The sequence below is a fragment of the Grammomys surdaster genome, unplaced genomic scaffold (assembly GCF_004785775.1).
Source record: "Grammomys surdaster isolate TR1022 unplaced genomic scaffold, NIH_TR_1.0 126133, whole genome shotgun sequence".
NCBI classification, from domain to species: Eukaryota; Metazoa; Chordata; class Mammalia; order Rodentia; family Muridae; genus Grammomys; species Grammomys surdaster.
This window is the reverse complement of record NW_021620941.1, coordinates 998,876-1,021,320: the sequence shown is the minus strand read 5'-3', so window position 1 is coordinate 1,021,320 and position 22,445 is coordinate 998,876. Positions and strand designations below refer to the sequence as shown.

Below are 22,445 nucleotides of genomic sequence, written 5' to 3'. Positions count from 1 at the left end.
GGAGGGGAGGGGAGGGGAGGGGAGGGGAGGGGAGGAGAGGAGAGGAGGGGAGCGGAGAAGAGGAGAGGAGAGGGAAGTGGGGAGGGGCAGCAATATAAACTAACAAGGACAAATATACCTGTGATCCCAGTATCAGGAAGGCAGAGGCAGGCAGATCTCTGTGAGTTTGAGGCCAGCCTGATCTACACAGTGACTTTCTGGGCAGCCAGAGCTACACAGTGATTGATACACACACACACATACACACACACACACGAGACTCCCTCTTCTGGTGTGTGTAAAAAATAGAGTACTTATATACATAAATAAATAAATTTTAAAAATCATAAAATAGACAGCGTCCTATTTAAGAATAATAAAAAAAAAAACATGCAAAGAATGCTTACAGATGATGCTTCAGCAGCTACTGAAGCCTATGTAAACTGTACTAACCTGCAGCATCAGGAGTCTCTTCTAGAAAAGCCTTTCCTTCCCTGGTTACAAAAACTGTTTCGGATCAGAATAAGATTGGTTTTCTCCTGAATACCAAACTACATACAGCGTTTTTCATGTATCAAAACTGGCAATATGAAAAGGAAAGAAAAATAGATTTGAAATGAAAATGTCTGTCAGGTAGTGTTGGCACACGCCTTTACCCCAGTACTTGGGAGGCAGAGGCATCTCTGAGTTTGATCTGAGTGGATCTCTGAGGACAACCTGGTCTACAGAGTGAGTTCCAGGACAGCCAGGGCTACACAGAGAAACCCTGTCTTAAAAAAGAAGAAAGGAGGCAGCAGCAGCAGTGGTGGCAGTAGCACGAAATGTCTTGCTTCAAATCAACAATCTTTAAGGTGTAGTCTGAACACATATGCTGAACTAGTTACCTGGGCTTCCAAGAAGCCATGACAAAGCAATAGTCATATGCACTCACGCAAGTTTTTACAGCACAAGGCTGTTCGTTCACCACAGAGAACATTATAAACAGTGTAAACAGCAGAAGAGAAGAGCAGGACTGAGCCTGACAAATCCAACAATACAGACACAGACACAGACAGCAAGAGGTGTCTGACATGAGTAAACACATCTTTACACATGCCAAGAGGAGTGAGATACAAAGCAAAATACCTTCTAGTGGATAACTAAAGAAACTTTCTACTTCTCCCAATTCCTATAATGAACACAGTATTTTATAACTGGAAATTTTAGCAATTGTTACTAGAATTTCTTTTGCGGAATTTTATGAGACATACAAATAATGACCAGAAAACTAGAACAGAAGCCTTATGCCTAAGTCCCCCAGTTTGGAAGGATCTGAATGAACCTGCAAGACATCATGACCTGCTGACCTCATGACCCATCTGGGCTACAGCCTGGAAGCCTGGGGCGCTCACAGTGTGGGAGGCAAGGCCCTCGGAGTCCAGGTACATAAGACAGAGTCACCTTGTTTCCACCTCACTAGTGTTCCTATCCTGGGAAACATCAACAGCCTGGTAAGCATCCATAGCCTGCTCCAACCAAAGAGCCAACCAAATCACCTCTTTATCCGTGGTCCCTGTTGCTTCCTGGAAACATCTCAACTAGAAACTGTAAAAATATCTTATTTGGCCCTGAGCATGTTATGTTGCCTGGAAAGTTAATAATATAATAAGCCAACTGAGACTCATACCTAGATAGGGAATGCTGGGCACCATCTTCAGACTTCGGATGTAGTCCCGAGTTCGCTTGTAGTTGTCTTCTTTGGACATCAGGTAGTCCAGTTTCTCAAAAGTGGTCTTGTCTTTGCGATTCAAAAGCTGAAATAAAAAGAAATTATCTGACAGGGGAAAAAAAGTCAGAAAAACTGATAGGACAGGACTGTGACAAATGGCAAAAGGAAACACCTGAATGTGTGTCCACAATGTATCAAACCCTGGACGGAAGTAAAGATGCTAAAAGGCATCTGTCTCACGGGAGTCAGCCTTGGAGCTGCCTAGTCCGCTGGCTACAGGATGCTCACCAACTCCTTCAATACACATCTGACACTGATCTCTGTGGGGCAAACACTGTGCAATAGCACAGGGCTCAGGAGTGTCCCCAGGAGCCATTCCAAAGCTTTAGCCCGTCTCTTCCCCCAAACGCCTCATGCTGAAAGATGCCATCAACTGCCACATGAATCAAGTGGATGTGCCATGAGGACATGATAGTGTTGCAACTCGGGGCTCTCCTCCAGATTCCCCCCACATCCTGTGTCATATTTCGCTGGGCATCATGTTTCACATAAAGACCCTTCTTTTCTTTAAGCAGCCATCTGCAGAGCCACTGGTTAAGAGACTCAATGTGAACAAGCATATCAGAAATGAGACCCAAGCTCTGTGATGACTGAGTGCTTGGCATGTGAAGCTACTGACCTGGGAGAGAGAGGATGGCTCAGTGTATGTACTGAACCTTCCAGAAAGGGGTAGAGACCTTGACTCCTGGAGTCTAAACCTGATGCTGAGGACTTACAGTATAGCTATTTGTCACATACCAAGTCAAAGAGATGCATCTTTGAGGAAAGAAGTTTAGAAGCCAAGCTTGAAAAGAGGGGCTGGGGTAGGGCCACCAGGATGTGTGGTTTAGGCATAACATGAAACTAAGTAGGGAGTTCTCCCAATTCCAGCTCCTGAAACTGATGGACAATGGTTAATGGCTATGGGCAGGAGTGTAAATGAAGAAGACTTTAGACCTGGTATGTCCTTGCCAAACTTAGTCTTGAGATTCCAATGGTCTATTTAAAGACATCAACCAATAGAATTGCCATGTCCATCAGACTGAAGCAGGCCACCGAAGCAGGCCACTGTCCAGCAGCCCATGTAGCAGAGAAGAGTGGAACAGGGGCTGTCAGCAGCAGGAAAGCAAAGACAGCAGTGCAGCTCCTGGGACCTCAGCCTGCAGGACCCAACCTTAGGTGCAGGTGCCTGCTGCCAGAGAGATCCCCAGCCTGCTTTGGGAAGGCTCTGTCAGATCCCTCCATCCTCAGTCTTTGGAGCCAACAATGATTTAACCACTGAGTTTGGGTAGTGACAGCCCAGGGGCTGGCAGATATAATTTACAGGGGAGTACAGGGGAGGCAGATATATTTTAGAGGGAAGCCTCCAGGGCTGAAGCAGCCAGAGACTAAGGAACAAGCTTTTATTTTTCCACAAAGACGTTTTGGACACACAAGGACAGGGACACTATACAGATGGTAGGAGCAACTCTGCTTAACTGTCTTGTTTCAAGCTATTCATCACAGTTACAAGTGGGCAGGAAATGATGCCGTCCTCTACTGGCTGTGTGGAAGCACTGCAGTATACAACTCAGCTGACCTAAGTGAACCCAAAGGCAAAAAGAAGCCGGGACTGTTGCCTGTACTTCAGGTTCACCATCACTAGAACTGGGTGGCTTGTCCAGATATCTCTGGGACCCATGGTTCAACGGAGAGCTGGACAGACACACGGTCTAGCAGCACAGCAGGTGAGTGAGCAGAAGGTGAGGGAGCAGTGAGTGGTCACCTATCAAACAGAGATGTCCCATCAAGAAGAGCTACACAGGGGCTGTAGAGATGCTCAGAGGATAAGAGCGCTTGCAGAGGACCCAGGTTTGACTGCCAGCAGCCATATGGCAGCTCAAGACTATCTGTAACTCTAGCCACAGGTGACTCCAATGCCCTCTTCTGGACTCTCAGGACACCAAGCACACAAGTGGTGTACAGACATACATGCAGATAAAACACCTGTACACATAAATTAAATAATACCTTTAATTTTGAAAAAAGGCATAGAGACATCATTTGATTTTGTTTTGGTTTGTTTTTTTATTTCAAGACAGGGTTTCTTTATGCATCCAGAGCCTAGAACTCGCTCTGTAGACCAGGATGGCCTCAAATTCACAGAGATCCGCCTTCCTCTGTCTCCTGAATGCTGGGTTTAAAGGTGTGCACCATTGTTACTTGTAGCTTTACGCTACCGCTTTTACTATGGGAGGTAACTGCAATACCAGCCCCCTCCCAGCTTCCTTTCAATCTGTGGATAAAAGACACATACACACTTTATTCCTTCTCAACTTGCTTTAGAACACAATTGCTGGGCATTAGTATCTCTAGCCTAGAAAAGCATGCCCTTAATATTTTTATCTCCATTTCTCCCACCGGCCCTAAACTTCAGTGGCTAGTCCTACCTAGCCCCTGCCACACATCCATAACCATCTGCCTGTAGCAGTGGCCACAGGCCCCAGCTCCTCCTGAGACCTCACATGGCTGCTGGCTTCTTCTCCCTCCAAACTGTGACAAAAAACTCCTCCTTTCCTTCCTTGAATCTGCATTTTCCTCCTGGGACCCAGAAGTCCCACCTGTACCCTCTGCCCAGCAATTAACCCTTTCTTTACTGACAGATCAAAAACCAACTGGGGAACAGGACCTTAGCATCAGAACCACACCTGGCCTTTTTTTTTTTTTAACTGATGCATGCAAACTAAAACACCACTGACTTCTCTGAATCACCTACATTCATCCAGTTGTCACACAAATCCTGCTGCCTTCACTCAAATTAAGGCTGAGCCATTTGAACACCCACACAGCTAGCTCTCTGGTCCCAGCTGGGCCACTGCCTATGTTTTCCACCATGCTCAGTCCACCTACCAGGAATTCGACCTCTGTATGAGCAGCACCTCAGATTGCTGGGTACTTAGACTATAGGTCTGTCACCTCTGTCCTCCCTGGACACACACACTCAGAAAGGCTGCATTTTGTGAACCTCCTATTTAGCTCCATTTGGCTCCATTCTGTACCTACAGAGGAAATCAGGTCATGATCAGATTTCTCAAGAATAATTTATAAGTTGCTTCAAGAAGAAATTTAGCAGATTTTCCCATGATGTGCTTGACAACCAACTGAGAATTTCCTTTATTAAACTGAAGGAATTAATCAGGTAAAAGAGAACATAAGACACAAGAGTTGGGGAGGGGAGGTCCTTCTCAATAACAGTAAAAGGGATTTTGGGATACTCAATGAGATACGGGTCTTAGAAACAGCTGGTCCACATGGGACAGCTCAGAAGAACACCTGCCTGGTAGCACATCTGTGGCACAGGGATGGTTTATGCAATAAAAATAAACAACTTTAAGATTACATATAAGTCTGGGGAATGGTGGTTAGTAGGGGAAGGGAACTTTTACAGTTATCTATCTGTGTGAAGACAATGTGTGTGTCTACGACATGAGCTTCTGGGACTGAAATCAGATCACCAGGCTCAGGTGAAAGTGTCCTTTTCTGCTGAGTCAACTCACTGTCCTGAAATTTTTTTAAAAAGAGAATTGGAAAGACCAGGTAAACTACTCAAGAAAGCACAGAGTACTCCTGTTTCACCTTCTGACTGTACAGTGAAGCCTGCTCACACAGTTAGCCACTAGGACCCTGAATACTCATAGAACAAAGATGGCTCAACTATTGTGATGGAGAAATGTGGAGGCTGGACCTAGAAAACTAAGCTACTATGTCTATACGTTGCCTAAAGTAGGTGGATCAAGAAACCATAGTAAATGCTCATGGGCGGGGCTGTGGCACAGACTCCAAGAAGAAACCACCAAGCTGGAAGGCTTCCCTCTAAAGAGGGAAGGAGTGGGAGGGGCGGGGAGGATTAGGGGTGTCAATGAGCCTTTCAGTACTTGGCAATCTTTCTAAATTAATGTGCATGTATTATGCTGAGGGTCTCTCAGATTTCAGCATTTATAAAAAAAACCTCAAGAAAAGGCCATCAGAACTACATGTAAGGAAATCCAGCCCTTGCTCAACCAGAGTCAGACATATATGCTCAGGGAACAAGGTAAGGAAATGAGATTATGAAAAGCCTTAGCCTGGAACAGCCAGAGGACTCAGGAGCTCAGTGTGGAAGAAGTATGGAATAAAATGGGGGCATTTTAGAGTATTTTTCATCTCTTTGGCTACATAATTAATATCAGTTGAGAAAAAAAAATCTGTATCTCAACTCTAGTGGCAGATAACTGCTGTGCTGGATAACACCTGTCCATGAAGCTCGCTATCAACTTACTGCAAGGCTGCTTTCAAAAGGGTCTCACTTGGCAAATGATGCCTGTGAGGGCACAGTGGTGCTGGTCTAGCTTGCTCTCTGCCCCCTTCCCTCCCCACAGAAGGAATGCATCTGGAAGGCAGTCACAGGACAGAGCAACAAAGGGATGAAACATCACAATGACTGGGAACCAGGTGTGTTAGAAACTTCTGAGTCTCAATAATCCTTAGGACATAGAGGAAAGAAAAGCCAAGGCTATGGGTTGTTGACAAGACATACTTGAGCTCATAGCAGGCTGAACCATTATTAGCAGAAATCTATACTGAAAGGAAAGTCTATGCTGACAAAAAATACTTCTAATTAAACAAAGACATACAAATTAAATGAGCTGAACATTCCAATCAAGAGGCTAGAAAAGTAGGGAGTAGGGACACCTTAAAAGGCAAACTGAGAAACTGGTGAGTTAAAAAAAAAAAAGCTGACCCCTACACCTCCAGCAGGGACCAGACCCCAGAGCCATTTTATAAAATGTCAACCAAACAGAGTAAAAACAGAAACCTCTACTGGAAAGGCAGGAAGCAGTTACCTACTATTAGCACTGAGACAAGTCCAGACCACACTGTCAACGTGAACTCAATTATAAGGTAAAAACGGAGTCCCAAGTTGTTCATTTTCACAGTGCCTGGTGACTCCTCCAAAGGACAACTGAGACTGAGAAGCATAAAGGCCCCAGGAGGATTCAGGCCAGAGAGATGTCCCAGAAGTGAGCTACTCTCCTCATGTTCCCAGGGCCACAAGTGTGTACCTGCTATTTGACACCCATGACATCCCTGGTCTGAGAAAATAGCTTAAATGTGGAGGTCACACAAAAGGAAAGTCCCTTCAATTCCAACTTATAAGGACACTGGCTTTGTGTTCCTTTGCCTCGAGGGGGAAAAATACCATTTCCTCGTAGATGGGTCTATTTTCAACAAAGGGCCTGTTGCTCCGGATATATTTTTTAAAAACTGGCTCCAAATCCTACTTCAGTCCCAGGATCTGCTGCTGGCTGGTGCGGGAAAAATGCTCAGTGCTGGTGGATGCAGGAGCACAGTGTGCAGTCTGCATGGAACTGAACCTCTGCCTTTTTAGTGTCTGTTTCTGAAAGACAAAAAGGCTGTCAAGCCCCATCCCAGTGCCACACATCAACCACAATGGACAGCATTTATGGCAAAGCTGGTACTTTGAATTTTAGTGGTATTTGGGCTGTTTGCCTTTGTCTAAGGCTATTTTTAATCCATACAGGTAGAAATTAACTTATAGAAAATAGTCATATAAACAAATTTCTGCCCATAAGCAAAAGGTTTTGTTTCATGGATACGTATCACTAGCAATCATCTTGGGAATCCTGATTAATTTGATATCCATGTTAGAGAGGACTGTGGCACTTCTGACTTGGGGGTGGGGTGGGCTGTGACACTGTGGTAGTCCATGTTAGAGATGACTGTGGCACTCCAAACTGAGGGGGTGGTGGGCTGTGACACTGTGGTCGTCTGCCTCTGAGATGCATTTACTGAATCCTACTGTTAGCAAATCTTTGGCAAGTACTCATTCTGTATTTCTAAGAACCAGAATTTTATCTTTTAAAATAACCCTTTAACAGTTGCATGGGCACACAGACACACCTACAGGCACATTTACATACATATTCTACTTATACTTTCATGGGACAATTTTCATCATGTATTTCACTTATTATTTATTTACTTTATTCTACTCCTGGCAATTTCAGGAGACAGACCCTAAAGAACTACCAGTTCTACACCTGGGAGGCAACGATCTGTTTCCTAATACACACTAGCCAAGGGCTCACCTGGGGCAGAGCTGCTGTGAGTGGGCAGGCATTCTATCTATGTTCAGCTGGGCTGAGCACTGTAAAGGGCCCACAGATGCAAGGAAGCTACTGAACACTTTATGAGGGGTCAGGAGGAAGTGAACAAAGCCATTCTGAGGTGGAGAACCTTTAGCATAGAGGCATCCAGAGAGGCACCAGAGGCCACAGAAGGCAGGGAAAGTGGCCTAGAGGTAGGATGACTGAGGGATGTTTGAGGGAACAACAGTTTGGCTAAAATACAGCAAGTATTGCTTTGGATAAGAACAGAAAGGTAGGAAAGGGAGGGAAACTTGACTTTTGGCAAAGTCTGGTATTAACATGGCCATGGTTATGGCCATGCCAGGTCACATGACTACCATTTTGCCAGCTTATTCTATTTTCTCAGCTACTTCAGCTCAACTTGCAAACAGGGTACCAATCACAAGCCAAGAAACATGATCACTGAATACTAATCAAGAGTGGGAGAGCACACTGACAGTGGCTGTGTTAACAGGGCGATCCTCTGGCCAGCTCTCCTTTGTAGCAATACATGACTTGGGGCTCTGAATGGCCATGTAGCTGGGGGAAGTAGATGATGAGCTGGCAAAGGCTGGTTTACATCAGATGGGTATGAAGTATGGGTGAAACTGTTTAGTGTTTGGTTTCACTGTAAAAACAAAAGCCTCTATTAGGTTCTTGGTGCTCAGTAAAACACTCAGTGCCCATGAATGTGGCACACCCCAGGTGTACTACCCATGAGCATATACCAACCCTCTAATTCAAGTTCAGAATCTTCCCTTTATTCAAAAGCATCACTGAAAAAGAGGGCTGGGTGTGTAAATGGTTAGATTGGCTGGTGATCTTTCCTACAATGCTGTATAAGAGCATCAGCATGCACTGGAGCTTCTTTGCAGGAGCAGTGGGATGTGGGGCCTCTGACCAAGCAAGGTCAGGCAGGGGGCAGGGCAGGACAAGGAAAACAAACTCAAGCTCCCTTTAACCAGGTGTCTAAACCCCAGAACTGTATAGAGGAGAGAGCCCCTCCAGCATGGTATGAGAGCAGCCTGGTAAGACCAGAAGCAAAGAGACTGACAGAAGTCAATGGTATTCCAGGTCATACATACAGGGTCTGCTTTCAGGGATGGTGGCTTCTGCAACCCATTTAAGAACAGCCAATGAAAGCTGGAAATAAAGCTATATGCTGGACACAGTGCTGAACACTTTTCACCTATCTACTTTAGTCCTCCCACCAGTTGGAGGCTGAGTGCGGCTCCTTCTTAGATGCCAGGCCTCTCATTTCTTCTCTGTAGCCTTGACCTCTCACACCTATAAAGCTGTATGCATTCAGACCCCAAAGCACAGGCAAGTGGGGCTGGATAAGATTATCATAGTTGTCTTCCCTCCCTTTGGATCCTCTTGACTGCATAGTTTCTGTTGAGGCAGCATGACAACAGATGGCTGTACACAGCATATCTGTAGCACCCTTGTGGTGAGGCTTATATCTGGGCCTTTCCCCTCCAACTCTGGGCCCTAGCTCCAAAGGCCTAGCCACACTGGATCATCTTAACAGATCAAGGCCCAGACTCTGGGACACAGCTCACATTTTATTTTTAGCCTATGGTGACTTCTCTTTCTTGGCTTACAGTGTGACTCTGCTTGCTGTATTAATGTGGCTATATTTTATGCAGCATTACTGTGTTTACATGGTGCAGCAGAAGACAGGGAAGGAAGGCCTTATTCCTCATCACCTCAGCCTGCCACTTGCCCAAAGGTCCAAAACACAATTTGTGAAGATGGTGTCCTGGCTTCTGTCTCTCTCCTGGAGTCAGATTTCAGACAAGCAGCATAGATGAGGTTAAAGGAACACGTGGAGGGCTGCGACTGGATGCAGCAGGTACCACAGGGGGTGTGGGACTCATGAGAGAGATCTGACATTAGCGGACACAGTGACAGTTGAAGCCCTCCAAGCAGGTGTGCATTGCTCGCCAAGGAAAGAAACATAAGGTGAGGACCAAGGTCAGAATCTTATAGAGACTCCACATCCAGTCACATAAGAAGTCAGCTGTTAGAAGAGTGGAAGAAGAGCTAGTCTGGGAAAAAAAGGCTTCCAGGAGGTGGAGGATGGGCAGTGACCAATGCTATAGCATTGGCAGGCACAAGAGGGTGAAACATCGGCTTCCCCAGTCACAGTGCACAACTTTTGAGGAGCAGCTCTAGGCTGGCTCCTGCTCAATGACAGGAGCAGTGGCCTGGGGCTTCTACCATTGCCTTCCTTGGCCTCCCCGCCCCCCCCCAATCTGCCTCATCTGGCTCAGCTTCCAGCTAAACCAAGGCTCAGAGCCATCTGAGACTGGCAGCCCAGGCTTCCCCAGCCTCCTCTATTGTGCCACAGGAGAGCTACCAATGGTGTTGCTGAAGACACAGGGAGCAGCAGTGCTTCCTGGACAATGGGTCTCAGATACAAAGCACTGGAATGCCACACATCTGCCGGCCGTGGTGTCTGCTCTTGCTGTTGTATTGTGTCTTTCCAGGTCCCACCCAGCAGCCAGACCACTGCCCATCAGTGCTCATCTCCATGCCAAGGACTTCAGTTTTCACTTTGCTGCTGTATGTGAGTCAAACTCTGGACCAATCCGGTAGGAAAGACAGGGTCACTATGGGCACGTGCGTGTGGCACATGGAGTCTAATAGGTGACTGCCCTACACTTCACAAATTCCAGATCTCTCAGGAATAAGCTAGCCTCTTCCAGGATTATTTTGGTTACAAAGAGAATCTTCACAGCTTACCAGCTGCTAGGGTTCAAACCAAGGGATTCCCCTTTCCTCCCCCCACAACAATCGAGCCACAGGACTCCTGGAGGCCTCGCCTCAGAACACTCTGCATCTCTCTACTCTCTGACCCCGCTCTACCCACTTGGCTCCTGGACTCTGCTCTCACCACTCACTGGTCCCTGGTTTCTATTTCTCCTAAGCTGTTTTCTATGCATTAGTGTGGTGATTAAAAACACAGAAAACAACGCTCAACGAGATTATGTCCATCTCCTGTTCAAAGCCTTTCTGTACACTTAGAATAGTACACTTAGAATCTGTCCTAGGCTGAGCCCAGCCACACTGACCTGCGGGTCCCTAGTGACCAAAGCTTTTCTCCCTACACATCTGGGCACCAGCTATCCCCACCCCTCACCTTCTGTAGTTGCTCCTGCTCTTGTCATCCAAGCCTTGGCATGAAGGCAGCTCTGGGGGAGGGCTCCCCAGAGCACTCACACAGAAGCTGCCCTCTTCCATCCACACCCTCTACAGTCTGCTTCCACTCCTGCCGCATGCTTCTTGCTCATTACTTATGCACTCAACCAACATTCCTTGATCACTGTGCCAGCCAGGGAAGCACATGTTAAGTTCCAAGAACAGCATGCATCTTTCCCAGATTACAGGAAAGCAACGAGCACAAAGCCTGAGCCCTGGAACCTGGCAAGAAGCACACATTCAATAGGTATTTGATCTGTACAATGAATGAGAGCCGCAAGGGGACGTACGCTCAGGAAACCAGAACTGGCTAGTATAGTTTCTTGCTTAGGCTTCATGGCTTTGAGGAGGCAGTCTTCCAAAGCGGCCCCGCCTCTGGAATAAATAACTCGGTGCTTGTGTTTTTCCAGGCTGACCATGACTCCCTGCTGATGGATCCAGTCACCATTTATCCAGATCCTACTGTGTGCCGGCCTGTGCTCAGTTTCAGTCAGTTCTGGCCATGGGCAGGCTCACTGGCTACCCTGACCAGGCTCACTGGCTACCCTGACCTACTAGCTAGTGTCTGACTGACTAGTACTAAAGGTCACCCAGAATTTAGCCAGGTAGCTGGCCTCCTCCCTTCCCATGCCTGGACACCATCACCTTCTATATAGGTCTTCCATATATCCAGGGGTTTCAAAGCACACCAAAGGACAACACTCAGAGGCAAAACATGCTCAGTAGCCCAGTCATGTGCAGTGGGCCAGCCACATTTCTCACCCCCAATTTCTAAGGAGGGTATAGCCCTATCTGCACTGGCCTGATGTCCTTATAGCTTCCACCATCATAGGAGCCCACATGGGGGGCAACCAGATTATAGGGTCCACCAGGACCAGGCTGTGTCCCATTGATGCTGGCACTTGCTACTTGGAGATCTTTGGCTACCCTACCTATTGTTAGAACTCAATTTCTTCTTCTGCACACAAGAACTATGAAAGCACCAGACACTTGGGCTCTTGGAACCCCTTGTTCCTGCCTGCCCTGTGGGCCCATAGTCTCAGGAGTCCTAGCTTGAGGAACACAAGAAAGAAGAAGCAACATCTGTATGGCCAGTCTCATCACCAGACACTAATGGCAAAAGAATATAATTAAGGATAACAAGTAGTCCAGAAAGTTCTGGGTGGTCCCAGAGACTGAAGAATAGAGGAGGCAGGCAGGGTGGCAGAGAACCTAGCTGCTCTACCATGTGTAGTGACAGAGGGTCATCCTTTCCACAGGGCCTGGGGACAACAGCTGAAAGGGGAAGAGGATGGCTTTGGGCCCCACTATTCACCAATGCTCTGTACCAAGGCTGATCTTGAATTAACAAGGCAGCTGAGTGTCAGGGGAACAGATCTGAATCTGTAGCTTTTCTAAGAATGAACCACTCCCTTAGCCAGTGACTTGGAATCCTGAGGCTATAATCCACACGGTGAGCACAACCTCCTCTCCTGGAGCCTTCCGTCCCTAGAATACTGTCTTTCACCTTCTGCCCTGACCAGTAGTCTTCTCTAGCTAGGGAAGCAGCCTGGCTGGCAGCCCTTGACACAGTGGGAAGGGTTTTTAGGAAAAGAGAGAAGACTACATCTCCCAAATCTCCCGATTATTGGTAAGATAGAACCACAGTTCCCTGCATTCTGTCAGTCACATGCCCCAAGGTGTCAGAGACAGCAGTCCTGTGTGAATGCTCGGTCTAGGCTCCTCTAGACACTGTAGGGGTTCACTTTCATTACAGCATAGACCCAAAACTGCAGTGCAGGGACAGCACAGTAAGCTGTAGTTGACAAACTGCACGGTCCTAATGCTACTCTGACCTGACACTCTCTACAGCCCCAGCAGTAGCCAGAACCCTTGGAGTACACAGACGCTTCACTGTGGGTCCTGCTTGTCCCTGAGTAGATCACCCTTCTGAATGAGCTGAATATAGCCCCAGCTGCTCCTATCATTTGACCCACTTGGCCCTCCCCTAGGAGGTCCTACAAGTCACAGCATTGCCCACAGAAAGGCCTACGCACACAAGTAGAGCTCTCTAGGTGCCTGCATGACTCCAGCAGCCCAATAAACAGTAAGCATCTTGACCATGGAAAAGTTATTTTAAAAAGAGTCTCCAAAAACTTCTGAAAAAAGCCTCCCTGCTCAGATGGCCTTAGAATCGCAGGGCTGGCAGCAACTGCAGAGACAGTAGCTTCCACATTTGCTCTGACCTCCAAAACCACAGCTCATCCGAAACTTACCCAGAAGCCCCAGATGCAAATAGGCTGCTCTGGTGGAGACTGGGTCAACTGCTTGGTACCCTCACTTCTCTTTCAGCTCTAGATGGTGGTCCCTAAGACAACTCTAAGGCCCCCTAGGGCCCCACAAAGCACTGACAGAAACCCATTACTCCAAGCCAACTGTCCAGAGCAGAGATGAGGAAGGAGGCCCAGGTCCTGAATGGCATATGAACAAAAACCTAGTTTCCAGACTCCAGGCTGACACGTCTTACCTCAGACTACTGCAGCACCTACAACATTAATTATCCTCATGCATCTTAAAGGCCCCCGAGCCAGCCAAAGTAGGAAACAGAGTCCAGCCCAAGGCTGGCAGAGAGAAGGTCGGAAATGAGTTGAAGAAACATGTCTAGCAACTCTGTAGAGTTCTGTCAGTCCCTGGGTCATAACAGGTCTTGAAAGGCCCAGGCTGTGGCCCTGTGAGAGACTTTGGACCAGGCAGGCCAGGAGGTAAAAGCTAACGAGCTATGGAAATAGTGATTACTCCCCACGTCAGGCCCTGTGCCAGCTAAGAAGGATAAAGAGGTCTGAGATATTTTTAAAGTATTTTTGCAGCAGAAAAACTTTCCTACAGACTTAATTATATAACTATCAGACTCCTCTGCCTCTGAGCTGAAATTATCCAAGGCCTCAGGATGAAAAAAAAAAAGAAAGAAAGAAAAGAAAAGAAAAGAAAAGAAAAGAAAAGAAAAGAAAGAATTTGGCCGGGTCGTGGTGGCGCACACCTTTAATCCCAGCACTTGGGAGGCAGAGGCAGGTGGATTTCTGAGTTTGAGGCCAGCCTGGTCTACAGAGTGAGTTCCAGGACAGCCAGGGCTACACAGAGAAACCCTGTCTCAAAAAAAAAAAAAAAAAAAGAAAAGAAAGAATTTTTTCCTATATGAGGGTCATAGGCTTCTCCAGAGAACTCTGACGTATACAGCCAGTGACCCAGGGCAGCTGCACACCATCAATCCCCAGATCTTCTTAAGGGCACTTTGGAACTTGCCAGAGATGAAAGACTGGCCAAGCCAAGGGCAGAAGTCACATGCTGAGCCCAGCCTGTAAAGATGATGTTGATAGGGCCAGGAAGATCTGTCAAGAGCTTCTAAACCCAGCCACATCAGCACCCTCCCCATTCCCTGGAATCAAATGGGCTGGGATCACTGATTCTATGGGGATGTCTAGAGAATATCTCTTTAGTTCCCAGTGACTGTCCTGCCCTTAGCAAACCACACAAGCAAGTGAGAGAAGGCCTGGGGTTTAAGCCATGCAGACATTCAGCAAGAACAGGACAGCCAACATCAAAGGGACAGACTGAGGGAAGTTAACTTACAGCCCAGGTTTTTGTCAGCCTGAAGATGGGAGCACTTTGTAATGCTGACACCACAGACATGAGAGAATGAAGGTTGTTGAGCTCTAGAAGTTTCTGGGGGGGAAAAAGATATGGAATACATTATTTTGTTGCCATAGACAACAGAACAAAAACGTGCTTGAGTGTTGCCAAATGTTGTCATATTTATGCGATTCTGTTGCACTTAAAATATCTCACATAGAAAATATAGTGTAGGAAGTTCATAGGAAACATATGCTTGTTTTCTCCCATTTTTTTCAGAAGGTGCACCTCCAGTTTTCATAATCTGACTTGCTTAACTGCTGAACAGAGATTCTCATGGCTCAAGACCTGATAATCTCCGTTTTTTATAGCTGACTCTGAATCTCCCTCAACAGGCTCCTGTGCCAAGGCCCCAGTGTGGCAACAGCATCGGCAGCTTATACAGCGAACACCTTAACCCTGGATGAGAGAGGGCCAGGGAAGATGTTATCAATCTGCATAATGGTTCTCCTCTGAGCAGGCAATGCTGGGGGTCCCCAGGCCCTTGACCATGAGCCTTTGAACCAGACACCATGAGTGAGGACACATGGTGTCACTTCTGTCTCAGTCAAGTTCTTACCATAGAGGGAAGGCCACAGACTGAGACACTCTTGCTTTTTAGGCTGGGGCATCCTTGCTCAAGGAATAGGTCCCATTTCTAATTTTTTTGTGGGCACTGAAGCCTGGCCTAGCAAGAAGGCTCTGTGGGCCAACTCCGGCTCCTTCTGCTTGCACCTCCTTTGGCAAGTTACCCAGGCTTTCTACATTTCTGTGATCGCAGAGTTAAGCTGAGCATGGTGACTACAGTTTCTGTGCCACATGAGATGGAACATGTCTTGTGCCAGGCAGGTCTCTGTCTTCTCTACCTGGAAGGCTCGTCTCCATCCCCTCACTACTTGTCCTGGGTGCTTTCAGCCTCAGGTGGCCCCTCCTCTACCATGTCTTTCCTAACATGTTCTCAAAGGTCTGTGTTGACACGTGTGTCTTCTGAGAGTGTGGATGAAGGATTATCTACCACCCTGCACCTGTACCTTGAACAAAGCCCAGCTCAGTAAGCAAGATACAAAGATAAAAGCCTTTGCACCTGGCCCCACAGTCCTGCTTCTACTTGGAAACATGGCTCTGACCAGACAAAATCAGTGCTTCACTTAAACATCTTGTAACACTCTGACTGTTTCCTGTGTGTAAGAATAGATGTTCCCAGGGAGGTTTCAGTTGAGCATCTGACTTGCAGTGCCTGCCACAGACTCTCCTCCCAGAGTGCCAAAGCCTCTAGGGCATTATCTAACCATTCCTTTCTCTTTTAGAGACTGGAAAACCAACACTCAGGAAGGGAGGGAACCTACCCAGGACACACATGGTGCACAGCCAACATGATAATCGTCAGTAAGGGAGAAAGCCGAGATTAAGGAGGGGTCATTTTGGGCTCCTTGGGTAGAGACATTGCTCATTTCCAAACAGAAGCTTAATTTCCCATGAGGAATGAAGCATATGCAACATCCTCTTCTGACCCAGCCATAAGCAGCACAAAACCAGTACCAAGTGTTTCCAGAGAATCTAGGACAGTGATCTCTGTTCCTGACAGTGACACTGCTACCCTTAACCTTCTGGGCAGAGGACAGCAACTAGGCTGAGGGTACACATAGTGAAGAGTTCTGTTCTGGTGGCTGGAGACCTCAGCATGTACCTGTCACCTCTCTTTACTGCCCCTTCCTACTGTGCAAACAGAATGATACCCTGTGTACAGTGACTTCCACCACGTTGGCACAGCAGCTGCCACAGAAGCCAGCACCAAAGGACCTGAGTCCAGGGCAGTTCTGGTCTAGGAGGCCGGTAGGAAGACAACACATGTGTACTTGAAGGAAGCTATGAACTAGGTATGAACACCACTGCCAAGGAGACTCCGGTAGATCGAGGTAGTGGGAACAGGGTACTATTACTGAGTATGACAGCATCTAGGAGACTCTGGTGGATCTAGGTAGTGGGGGCAGGGTACTACTACTGAGTATGACAGCGTCCAGGATACTCTGGTGGATCTAGGTAGTGGGGGCAGGGTACTATTACTGAGTATGACAGCGTCCAGGAGAGCCACCACATGACATAGCCTGACAGGCAGAGAGGAGAAGAGAGGAGGAGAAGGAGGGCCTGACTCAAAAAATGGACAGGGCCTATCAGAACAGAGGCAGCAGGGACAAATGGTCTAGCCCTTATCTCAGAATGGGTGTGGGGATGCTGTGGATATAACTGTGCAGGACATGCCTAGATCAAAGGCACTGGGCCTAACTACAATACATCAGATAAAACCCAAAGGAGAATGGATGAATTCCAGGGAATCACTGGGCCACAAGCGGAGACCAGAAGTCTAAGTAAGGGGACTAACTGGCCATAGAATTGCGGGGTGAGAAGGGGCACATTTCTAAGGCACCCGCAGCCGGGTAGATCTCACAGCTGGCTCTGCCTAGGGAGGTCAAGCCACAGCCTCCCACCTCTGTCCAGCAGGCTCAAGGCAAAACGTCTGCCAAAGTTCTGAGAAAACATATTTTGAGAAATAAATAAACAGCTTACCTTGGCTATTTTCACAAAATGGCTCAGGATTTCTGCCCTTATTTTTAAAGTCTGTGCTGTTAGAATTTCTCGTACGACCCAAAAACTGACCTGTAGAGTTAAACACACACACATATACACACACACACAAGAGAAGTGATTAAATGCCAGGCTGCTCATATGATCCTTTGCCCACCATCACCGTATTTCCACGAGGCTAGGCAGCTTTGAGAGCATGGCCTAAAGTCACACGAGGTAGACAGTCCCATGTGGCATCTAATCCCAGGTGGGCCCACCCTCCTGCCCTGTCTCCTGGAGCATGACACAGTAGTGACAGACATTCTCCTTAATGCGGAGAGTAGTGCTGGGCCCCACCACAGGTCAGGGTCTCTGCAGCTACCTCAGAAAACAGTGAGATGACACAGCCTTGACTCTGCTCAGAAGGATCCAGATGTGAGGAGAAGATGGAATAAAGAATGAATGAACAGATGAAGAATAGACAGATGTTCAGACAAAGGGAACTGTCTACTTATTTCACCTTCCATAAATCCACATCCCCAGCCAAGCCCGACACAAGGAGGATTTGCTGATGTTTGTATAGCTGTAACGCTTCACTTTGGTTTTTTTTTTTTTTTTTTTGTCTGTTTGGTTTTGGCTTTTGGTTTTTTGAGACAGGGTTTCTCTGTATAGTACTGGCTGTCCTGAAACTCACTACTCACTCTGTAGACCAGGCTGGCCTAGAACTCAGAGATCTGCCTGTCCCTGCCTCCAGAGTGATAGGATTAATACCACTGCCCATCTCAAAGTTCACTTTCTAAAAGAGGTTTGTCATTGATAAAAGATGCAAAGTTCTACTGGCCTGAGGGGTATGGTTCTTCTAGAGGTGGCATAGGCCAGGCATGAAGGTAACTTTGGTGTAGATCTTTATTTATAGCTGGCCTCTCACTTAAATCCTGGGCTTTGAGTCTGTCAGTAGCAACAAGAAAGTTGTCTATCAATATGAGGCTGACTCACAAGCACAACAAGGAAACACAGAAAGCAGCCAGCCAAAGAATGTTGGGAAGTGCTTAGTGCTTCTTGTTTATGCCTTATTAGGCATAGTGACATCAGGACAGTGAAGCCTGGGAGTACCAGGACAACTTATTAGCATCAGGACAGTGAAGCCTGGGAATACCAGGACAACTTGGCAAAGAAATGGGATTTACAGACAGCAGGTGCATGGTGGGAAAGGAGGTGAGATGTGGCAGCCCCTCACTTCACAAGGACAGAGAGTGAAGGACAGCCTGATGTTAGCAAAGAAGCTGAGCAAGAACCCACCTTCTTCTGACTGAACTACTGCTGCTTTACAAAGGAAAGCAAGAGATTCTGAGAATCAGCAATTGGCCACTTGCATAAAGCAGGAACATCACAGAAATGCTACGTCGGTGTAATTAGCCATTGCTGCCTGCAGGACACTCGTAGGTTTCCATAGAATCATTTTTTCCAAGGAATTGTCAAAATTAAGTTCAGATTCAAATGTTTACCAGTTGTTTCTGAAAATAGTTATTCTGGGCACCAAACAGAAGCTTGTAAAACTTGTATTTAATATGTGCAGTTTCTATACTACATAATCTCAAGTATGATACTTTGTATGTGTAATTCAACAGATTCCTCTGTGACAAACCTCACACATTTTCCTGGCATGGTTCTGGAAGGGACAGGGCAGATTAGGGACCCACACACAGTGTGCAGAGGTTCTTAGGCAACAGGCAATTCAACAGAGTTGCACAAAGCCCAACTATGTAGAATCCAGGCACTATAAGTCCATATCTGGCCTGCCATGGAAGAAACCAAAGGAGACAGAGCCTGACACAACCCTGAGCTGGAAGGTAGCTGTGGTAACTTTTGTGCACATGCATGTATTGCCCATGTATACATTCATGGCTACATCTCTCAATGTAAACAAGACTGGGCGAGGGGGATTGAGACAGGGTTTCTCTCTGTGTAGCCCTAACTGCTGTAGCCCTAACTTTGTAGACCAGGCTGGCCTTAACTCAGAGATACACTTGCCTCTGCCTTCTCAGTGTAGGGATTAAGGCCTGTGCCACGACCACCTGACTGTACATTAACTAAAACTCACGTGAATTCTTACTGTTGTTCGCAACTCTAAGCCATTAGCGTATGAAGTGCCAGTTTTTCACTTGTCTGCCTGTAATTCCCACAGCACAGAGAAAGCAGTTCCCAGGGCCTGCCATCCACACCTCAGCTGTCCAATGCCAGCACACATCCTTCAGCACTACTTCAGAATTCTCATCCAGCTTCAACAGCATCTATTCTAGGAGCCCTCCATCTTTAAGTTGAAATTTCTAGGATGAGTGCGTTGAGGTCTTGGTGCTATAATGTTCTGTGGGCTGTCATAAAGACACTGTCATATATCTACCATTACCATAGACGGAATTATCTCATCCTCTTAAACATACAAATCTGGGCTGGAGGTGCAGTTCACTGATAAAGCTAGATTTTCACCTAGCAAGCAAAAATCTCTGAATTCAATCCCTGGCACTGCAAAGAAAAAAGCTGCCAACAGAAACTCCTTTGTGCTCCACCTACTCAGACCTCGATCCTTCTCAACTATCTGACAACTATGGATCTAGTCTCTACAGTTTTACCTTTTCCAGAATGTCTAAGAAAGAAAACAGAAAGCAATAGGGAACCTTCTACACTGGCTTTCACCTTGATGTACACAGTGGCAAGTCCCCTGTGTCTACATGACATCACAGCTCATTCTAATTCTTAAGTAAACACTATCCCATGGGTTTGCCCACACCCTGCGGAAGGACATCTCAGATCCTTCATCTTTGACAACTAGTAACAAGCTGTCATGAATACTGCTATGCTGCTTGCTCTCTCTTGCTCCCTTTCCCTCTCTCTCCCTCTCCCTCTCCCTCTCCCTCTCTGTGTGTGTGTGTGTGTGTGTGCGCGCATGCGTGTGTGTGTGTGCCGCATGCCCCAGGTCCTCTGCAGCTTCACTATGATTCAGACACAGTGAGAGCTATCGATGTTCTGTGCCCCACCCCCACCCCTGTGATGATGGACCCTGGGCATCTTCTCATGCTTCATCATGATGCTGGGCATCAGTCATTTGCTGCTGCCTGTGTCCCCTCCTCCTTAGTGATGCTGGTGAGTATTCAAACTATATTTTTTCAAACAGGTACTTTGAACACATGGCTCACAGTCTGTGTTTGTCTTCATGATTTCTTTTAACCATGCCTTTTCCACAATGGAAAAATCTTAGTCTTTTGTTTGTTTGTTTGTTTGTTTTGTTTTTCGAGACAGGGTTTCTGTGTGTAGCACTGGCTGTCCAGGAACTCACTCTGTAGACCAGGCTGGCCTCAAACTCAGAAATCCACCTGCCTCTGCCTTCCAAGCGCTGGGATTAAAAGCGTGCGCCACCACTGCCCGAATCTTAGTCTTAATAAATTGCCAACTTACTGATTTTTTTTCTCACAGATCATCTTTTGGTTTCTAATAGCTATATCAAACCCACGGGCACAGAGACTCCCTGCTGTGTCTTCTCCTAAAAGTTTACATCTGATTATCTTATCTATTGAGTGAATTTTATGAAAGGCTTAAAGTCTGTATCTAAATTCATTTCAACAGAGACACACAGAGAAACAGACAGAAAGAACTCTTCAGTTGTCCCAGCACAGACTGAGTCTACATTCTGTCCCACTGGCCTGGGTGCCCCTGCTCTTCTGTCAGCAGTGAATCTGTAATGTTCATCTCTTTCTCCCAGCACACACTGATTTTTCTAGGTCTCTGTCTTCCTCACAACCTTCGGAATGAGTCTGTTGGGTTGAACAAGCAGCAATTATTCTAAATGTCAAGTGGGAACTGACATCTTAATGACATCAAGTCTTTTCACCCATAAAGATGAAGCCCTCCCTACTGCCCCTCCCTGTTTCCTAACATCTGCTCCAATTACTTACACCACTGCTTTGTAGCTTTTGTAAAAATAAACACCTAAGCCTGTCTGGGTCCTGGTGTTGTTACAAACAGTGCTCTCCACCTTCAGACCCCAACCATTCATTGCTAGCACAACAAAAGCAACCCGCTGTGTACAATGAATGCCCTTGTACCCCTTGCTTGTGCACTAATGCCAAGGAGAGTTTGTAAAACTGATTTACTTTTAAATTTTTCTATAGAAAGTCATGTCAACTGTGAAAAAAGACACCTCAATTTCTTTCTCTTTTTACCAAATATCTTTTCTTGTTCTTGTCTTATTGTGTGTGCCAGAGTACCACATTGCCTTATTCCAGATCTCAAGGGGTCTGCCCAGTGTTTTACTACTAAGATCTCAGGGGCATGACCAGTGTCTTCCTATTAAGGAACATTTGGGATTAAGGATGCTATGGATTCCTCTAGAAAGTTAAGGAAGTTCCCCTGTCTTACTTTTTTGTGATCATAAACATTGAATTTTCTTCCTCCTTCTTCTCCTCCTCCTCCTCTTCTTCCTCTTCCTTCTGCCTGTTAATACAGTACTTACACTACATTTTTGAAAACTAGAAAAGGCTATACATACATCAAATAGCCATCATATGGTCATGGAACAAAATAAGCTTTTATATCTATAGTCTACTGTTTAATACATAAAACTATCACTGATGTAACTTATTGTTTTGATGACATAGCTAGTGCTCGGGGCTGTGTGGGTGTACAAGACATCTCTTGGGAAATGCCACAGCAGGATTATAGATGAACAGAAAAGAATGGTTGTGGGTACAAAATACTTTATTCAGTTAGCCATACACAAGTAAAACAAACAAAACAAAAAGCAAATGGAAAGAGAAAAGGAAAAGCCCAGATTTAAAAATAGTGGGCTGGGGAGATGGCTTCGTGGTAATAATGTTAGCCGTGTAGGTAAGACGACCTGAGTTCAAGTCCCCAGCACTCACATAAAAAGCTAGGAATGGCTGTGAAGAGCTGAGACAGGAGGATTGCTGCAACTTACTGACCAGCCTACTTGGTGAGTTTCAGGCCAGTGAGTGGTCTCAAGGGTAGGAGTGAAAGGAAGGAAGAGGTGGACTCCACTCGAAGAATGGACCTGAGAGCAGCCTCTGGCCTCCACGTGCGCACACACACACACACACACACACACACACACACACACACACACACAC

At 46.5% G+C, this 22,445-nt stretch overlaps 1 protein-coding gene across 3 annotated transcripts in view; it reads right to left on the bottom strand.

The window, feature by feature from the left end:
- The window catches only part of Ralgps1 (Ral GEF with PH domain and SH3 binding motif 1), a 239,370-nt gene that overhangs the window by 129,203 nt on the left and 87,722 nt on the right, over positions 1-22,445 (bottom strand). For all 3 annotated transcript variants that reach the window (XM_028757104.1, XM_028757106.1, XM_028757105.1), the window contains exons 6-8: positions 17,308-17,397; positions 14,704-14,796; positions 1,646-1,772 (exon numbers count right to left, since the gene is read on the bottom strand). In XM_028757104.1, coding sequence (XP_028612937.1) covers positions 1,646-1,772; positions 14,704-14,796; positions 17,308-17,397 — 310 coding nt within the window. The remainder of the gene's footprint in view (positions 1-1,645; positions 1,773-14,703; positions 14,797-17,307; positions 17,398-22,445) is intronic.